Below are 6685 nucleotides of genomic sequence, written 5' to 3'. Positions count from 1 at the left end.
TTTACCACCCTACCAATGAAATTATTTTATTAATAATAAATTGGCTTTGGAATAAGACCATGATTATCACTATAACGTAGTGTACGGTTTCCTGGGCTAATTTTTTTTTTGTCTGATTAAAAAAACAAATTTTAAAAATGCATCAATCGTGGTCGCCATATGTCAGTGAAGTCACGACTTCTGAAACCGATTTTAGAAGTTTTTGTGGAACCCAAACCATAAAATTTATTAAGAAACCTACTAATTTCCGGCGATAATCATGTTCTAAGACCATGATTAACCCGAGGTTCTGACTTTAAGAACCGGTTCTTAGTTTTTTTACTTAAAAATTAAGAAATAGTTTCTTTAACTTCTGCTAATAACTCAATCCTAAAAATCTCAGGTTAATCATGCTCTAAAAAATTAAGATTCTAACCTCAGTCCACAATATAAATATATTTTAAATTAATTTTAGGAAAAAGGATAAAAATTGAAACTAAAGGTAAATAAAAAGATTAGGATTTGGCACACACACTGCAACGGATAGGCTTAAATAAGAGCCCTTCATTTTTTGCCTCCATACGTTTTCTCCCCCATTACAAATAACACTCCACACGCAAACGTCTTCACTCTCCTCCTCCTCCTCTGCTTTTTTTTTTTTTGACTAAAAAACCTCCTCTGCTTTTCCCATGGCGTTTTCTTCTCCCGCCGCTACTTCTTCCTCCACTAGACTCCTTTTTTTCCCCTACGCTGCTTCTCCTTCCTCTTCCCCTTCTCCAACCATTTCCCTAACTCTCTCCTCCTCCTTCCTCCCTTCATTCACTTCCCTCTCCGTCCCCACCTCTTACCCTCACCCCCTCCGCCGCGCCTTCACCGTACGCGCCGCCAGAGGTAAATTCGAGAGGAAGAAGCCTCACGTCAACATCGGCACAATCGGCCACGTCGACCATGGGAAAACCACTTTAACCGCCGCTCTAACCATGGCCTTAGCTTCCATGGGAAACAGCGTCGCCAAGAAGTACGACGAGATCGACGCGGCCCCGGAGGAGAGAGCTCGTGGAATCACCATCAACACTGCTACCGTCGAGTACGAGACTGAGAATCGTCATTACGCTCACGTCGACTGTCCTGGCCATGCAGATTACGTCAAGAACATGATCACCGGAGCTGCTCAGATGGACGGAGCTATCCTCGTCGTTTCCGGCGCCGACGGTCCTATGCCTCAGACTAAAGAGCATATTCTTTTGGCGAAGCAAGTTGGCGTTCCCGACATGGTCGTCTTCTTGAACAAAGAGGATCAGGTTGATGACGCTGAGCTTTTGGAGCTCGTTGAGCTTGAGGTTCGTGAGCTTCTCTCGTCTTACGAGTTCAACGGTGATGATATTCCGATTATCTCCGGCTCCGCTTTGTTAGCTGTGGAGACTCTCACTGCGAATCCTAACGTGAAGAGAGGTGAGAACAAATGGGTGGATAAAATTTACGAGTTGATGGATTCCGTTGATAGTTACATCCCTATTCCGACAAGACAAACGGACTTGCCTTTCTTGTTAGCTGTCGAAGATGTGTTTTCGATCACCGGTCGTGGTACGGTCGCTACGGGTCGTGTCGAAAGAGGTACTGTGAAAGTTGGAGAGACTGTTGATTTGGTCGGGTTAAGAGAGACAAGGAACTACACTGTTACAGGAGTTGAGATGTTTCAGAAGATTCTTGATGAAGCAATGGCTGGAGACAATGTAGGATTGTTGCTTAGAGGTATACAAAAGGCTGATATTCAGAGGGGTATGGTTTTAGCTAAGCCCGGATCGATTACTCCTCATACCAAGTTTGAAGCCATTGTGTATGTGTTGAAGAAGGAAGAAGGTGGAAGACATTCTCCGTTTTTCGCGGGTTACAGACCGCAGTTTTACATGAGGACGACTGATGTTACTGGTAAAGTGACTAAGATTATGAATGATAAGGATGAGGAGTCCAAGATGGTTATGCCCGGTGATAGGGTCAAGATTGTTGTGGAGCTTATCGTGCCTGTTGCTTGTGAACAAGGGATGAGGTTTGCTATTAGAGAAGGTGGGAAGACTGTTGGTGCTGGAGTGATTCAGACTATTCTCGAATAAAGGAACTAGCGGGTAAAGCGTTTCGCCATAGCAAGCTTGTTCTTGTGTTCTTTTGGTGTTATATTTTTGTGGGGGTTCCTAATGATTAAGAAACTCTTGAAATTTGGTTTGCAGTTAGTTTTGTTTATCATATTTTTCACCATTTTCTGTGAGTATTCAGAATCAAAAATGTCATATATTCTTCCGTCTGAATTGTAGCTAGTGTCCATACGCTTCGGTAATGGCCCAAAAATTTCTTAGAATTTGAACACCATGAACATACATACCAATAACATGCTTCGAGGCTTTAACATGCCTGACAAGAAAACACATTCATACTTTCTATAATATATAGAATTGGAGGCTTGAAACTTGATAGCTTCAGAGTATTAGAAGAGATGCTGGTGAAACGCAGAGTGGAGATTATGTAGATGAAAGACATCACCACTAGCTTTTTTACTTTTAGATTTGCCAACATGTATCTTTTCGGTCGAGCTGAACATCAGTTTCCTTCCTGTAAATGATAAATTTGAATCTGTATTAGTAAGAGATGCTGGTGAAACAGAGACTAGACACATTATATATGAAGATGAAAGTCATCACCACTAGCTTTTTTGATGTTTGAATTGCCAACATATATCTGATTAGTCCAGCTGAAAATCAGTTTCCTTCCTGTAAATCTCTTCTATAAGTGAAACAAAAACCAAGTACGTAAATCTTGTTTTAAGTTTTGTAAGATTTTCTAGCAATGAATTTAAATTAAGCTTAATGTAGTTGTGCCATATAAACAAACTCGGTCTCAGACTCTCAGGTATAACATTCAGACATGATTTCTAATAAAGGAAGATAGAAACATGAACCAATGAGTACAGGAAGTGGTTCTTGTCGAGAGGGAAGAACACATTCTGTTTGGGTAGGGACCACAAGAACTACTAGAAAAAACACAGCAAATCTCAATAGCCAATCACTCTTTTCTTCCATTTCTCTCTCCCTCTCTTGGATTTTTTTTTCTCAGTCACTTCATATCTATTAATACCCATAATGATAGGTTTAAATTCCATAAAATATTCCAAAACTCAACAAAATATTTTATTTATCTTATGTAAGTACCATCTGTCTGTCAGCCAAATGGAACAAGTAGTTTCCCATAGAAAAGATTATTTTACAAGTTCGCACAAGTACAGGTAATGTTGTGAGATCAAGTATGAAAACATTTTTGACCAAAAACAAACTGAAAAACATTTGCATTTAGTTTAACACACTGATGAGTGATTACAAGACACTTTGCGTTGAAAACATTGATGACAGATCACTCTGCGTTCAAAGCACTGGTTTACATCATCATCCAACATAGAGATCCAATAAGGTATATGAGCCACCTATCCGAGTGCCACACGCCGGCACATGCATGTCTATAAAAGACAACGATGGATAAAACAAACTAGAAATACATGACTAAGAGCATAATTATCCCTTGATCCTTAAGGTTTTTTTTTAGTGATTATTTAATATTTTAACTCTACTTAAGTGGGGTTAAGGATTGTTGTTAAGAAACTATCATTTTTAGCGGTCCAATGGGAGTTTCTTAATTAGGGTTTCTTATTTTTTTTTTAAAGATAAAATTTATTTATTAAAAAACATATTAAAAGATAACATTTAAAACATAGATTTAAAAAAAACATAAAAATAAAGACTAGTACAATAATCGAGAATATTTTGAAAGAAACATTTCAAACTCAGTTGTTGTCTTAATCACGTCCAAATTTACTCCACATATGTTCAACCAAATCAGCTTTGAGCTGTTGATGCATTTGTCTATCACGAATTCTAGTTCGAACACCCATCATATTAGTAATATTTGAAGGTATATCTGTAGAATATGTGAGATCGACCTGTGAAGTTCCGGTGTCTTGTCATGGTTGGAACTCTGAAACATTAAAATGACTGTATCCATCTCGTTCGTCTTCTACTATCATATTATGGAGTATGATACATGCTCTCATAATCCTCCCAATTTTGTCTTTATCCCAAAAAAGTGATGGATTTTTAACAATGGCAAAACGAGCTTGCAAGACTCCAAAAGCACGTTCGACATCTTTTCGGACAGCTTCTTGATATTGAGCAAATAAAGTCGCTTTCGGACCTTGTGGTATTGAAATAGATTGGATAAAAGTTGCACATTTCGGATAAATCCCATCAGTGAGATAGTAAGCCAAATGATACTCTCTTCCATTGACAGAGTAAGTAACTTGCGGAGAAATAATCATTCCATAAAAGTACATCGCCTTCTTCACGATTCCGTTCGATATGGACTCGTTTTTTTCTTTTTTTTTCTGATTTCTCGATCACACTCAATGGATAAATTTTCAAACGTTTGATCGAAATATTGATCAAACGTTTCATCATCAACTCCCTCTCCCTCAAAAGTGTTATGTGATGAAGAAGCCATATTTGTGATGAAGAGATGGAAAGTTTTTTAAAAAAAATTAGTTTTCAGGAGAGATTTTGGGAGAAAAGAACTTAGTAAAGAACTTTGGGAGAGAAGAAGAATTTCTGATTCAAATGCTTCGTGAATGAACCGTTTATATAACAAAAGACATAACATATTACACTCGTGACTATAGGAAAACAACAAACTAGAAAAAGCAAAGACAATATTTACATAATGAGACACACTCGTGACTTTGAGAAGCCCACATACACAGCTCGTGACACAAACAAACAAACTTCTCTTCATATCTCTGCATATCTCTGCATGCTCTTGTGACTGAACGTGCATCTTGTGTCCACTTCATATCTCTGCATGCTCTTGTGACACAAACAAACAGACACTTTCTTCATTTCTCTGCACAAAGAAACAGAAACACATCACACACAATTATTAAAACGTGAAACATAAAGACATACAACACATAACATGAAACAGAGAACAGAAGAAACTTTTTTTATAATTATACAAGAACAGAGACTCATACATTTTTCAGGTTAAACTAACATACATAATTAGGGCGACTTAAAGACAACATGAAACCTTAATGACAAACAGAACATGAAACCTAGAAAAACAGAACAAGGGGCACTAATTACTAAGCATCTCCGTTAGTAACTTCTGCTTTAGAGCTTCTTCAGCTTCAGAAAGTGAATCTTTTTTGGAAATGAGACCGTCAAGCAAAGACATCTTCGAAACTCTCTCCTTAACCGCCAAATCTTTCTCCTTAATAGAACACATGGTCTGAAAGTGAGTGACAGCTTGGTGATCCGCTATACTTCTCTTACCAGATGCTCCTTTCGCAGCCTTGACACCAGGAGGACGGTTCGGTGGTTAATCTCCGAGATTGGAAGTGGCTTGAGAGCTTTCATATTGTGCTCCATCGTCATACTTTCTCTTCTTTCCGCTTCCATCAATCTTGGAACTAGCAATTTTACACCATTTCTGGTAATTCCTGAGCTCCTCCCAAGCATGGTGAAGATTAAATTTAATCTTGTGATCATTGTAGAAGATTTCGTGTGCAAGTTTTACAGTATCAGCCTCGTTCTGGCCACTTGTTTTCTGCCTTGTTGCAGCCGCATAAGCTCCACAAAACTTGCACACAAGATCATTCATCTTCTGCCACCTTTGCTTGCACTGAATGGCCTCTCGGGCTTCACCTTTTTCCACCTTCGGACTTGCTGCAAAGTACACTGCAATGCGTTGCCATAATGCACATGCTTTCTGCTCATTGCCCACCACAGGGTCTTTGCTCGTGTTTAGCCATGCGCTAATGAGCACAAGATCATCAGTGACTGTCCATTTCTTTCTCTACGCTCTATCGTTGAGACTTCACAGAAGCTTGAAGTTTGCCTAGGGAGTTGTGATGATCCATGTGAAAAACTTGCATACGGATAGGTTTCAGGAAAGTCAGTATTTTTTTGACTGTTCAACAGATCAACAAAATTGGATGTCTGACTAAATGGATTACTAGAATCCATATCCTAGTATGTGACAGAAGAGAGGGTTTAATACATGAAAAGAGGAGAGGAAGCAGAAGAAATATGTTTCAAGATGAAAGAAAGAGAGAAACAAGCGGTTTAAATACAGGAGAAGAGAAGAAGATCGTCTTAATACAGGAAAATAGAAGAAGACTTGAGAGCTTTCATTTTAGTTGAGTAGAGATGATTAGACATGTATCTAACAAATTTATTATCTACCACACAGTCACAACACGCTTTCATCAGAGTTAAACTACCTAACTGAAGCATTCATCACACCCATTAATCGGAAGCATTCATCACAACCATAACCTAACTCTAACCAGCATTTATTATCCTAATAACTATGCAGAGGAAAGCAATTAAGAAAAAAGCAAGAAGTAGCACACATACCTAACCTAAAGTCTCAAGTAGTCAGATCATTCTGATCTTTGCGTCCTCACTCTGATCTTTGCCCCCTCACATGATTCATCTACGCAAACCAAGTCAAACCAAGTAACCAATAAACTGTTAGAACGATACTATAGTCAGAAATCAAATTGTTTGACAAATCAGAAAATGATCTAAACAGATTTCAGACAACACTACACGACACTTAAGTTCCACTCTGATCTTCAGTACTAGTTTCAAGATTAACTAACAATCTC

At 38.4% G+C, this 6685-nt stretch overlaps 3 protein-coding genes across 3 annotated transcripts; 1 reads left to right on the top strand and 2 right to left on the bottom strand.

Moving 5' to 3' along the window:
* The first annotated feature begins 652 nt into the window (after positions 1 to 652).
* On the top strand, positions 653 to 2302 carry LOC106306632 (elongation factor Tu, chloroplastic-like). The gene has a single exon (XM_013743311.1). The coding sequence runs from the start codon at positions 669 to 671 to the stop codon at positions 2088 to 2090; it is 1422 nt and encodes a 473-aa protein (XP_013598765.1). The 5' UTR covers positions 653 to 668; the 3' UTR covers positions 2091 to 2302.
* Positions 2303 to 2571: 269 nt separating this feature from the next.
* LOC106302965 lies at positions 2572 to 3050 on the bottom strand. Its single transcript, XM_013739357.1, has 2 exons — positions 2940 to 3050; positions 2572 to 2583 (listed from the first exon to the last, which is right to left on the bottom strand). The coding sequence occupies exons 1-2, from the start codon at positions 3048 to 3050 to the stop codon at positions 2572 to 2574; spliced, it is 123 nt and encodes a 40-aa protein (XP_013594811.1).
* A 2341-nt stretch (positions 3051 to 5391) lies between these two features.
* Positions 5392 to 6321, bottom strand: LOC106302964 (glutathione S-transferase T3-like). Its single transcript, XM_013739356.1, has 2 exons — positions 6296 to 6321; positions 5392 to 5827 (listed from the first exon to the last, which is right to left on the bottom strand). The coding sequence occupies exons 1-2, from the start codon at positions 6319 to 6321 to the stop codon at positions 5392 to 5394; spliced, it is 462 nt and encodes a 153-aa protein (XP_013594810.1).
* Between the last annotated feature and the right edge of the window lie 364 nt (positions 6322 to 6685).

This window comes from Brassica oleracea, chromosome C7, assembly GCF_000695525.1.
Source record: "Brassica oleracea var. oleracea cultivar TO1000 chromosome C7, BOL, whole genome shotgun sequence".
NCBI lineage: Eukaryota > Viridiplantae > Streptophyta > Magnoliopsida > Brassicales > Brassicaceae > Brassica > Brassica oleracea.
This window is presented reverse-complemented; position numbering and strand designations above follow the sequence as displayed.

What these genes read in the sequence shown, in the direction of transcription:
- LOC106302964 (XM_013739356.1), bottom strand. Translation starts at nt 6,321, where the DNA reads ATGGGTGTGATGAATGCTTCAGTTAG. An exon ending in GTGATGAATGCTTCAGTTAG is followed by an intron (nt 5,828 to 6,295) that starts GTAGTTTAACTC and finishes TGTGCTCATTAG; the next exon opens with CGCATGGCTAAACACGAGCA.
- LOC106306632 (XM_013743311.1), top strand. Translation starts at nt 669, where the DNA reads ATGGCGTTTTCTTCTCCCGCCGCTACTTCTTCCTCCACTAGACTCCTT.
- LOC106302965 (XM_013739357.1), bottom strand. Translation starts at nt 3,050, where the DNA reads ATGGAAGAAAAGAGTGATTGGCTATTGAGATTTGCTGTGTTTTTTCTA.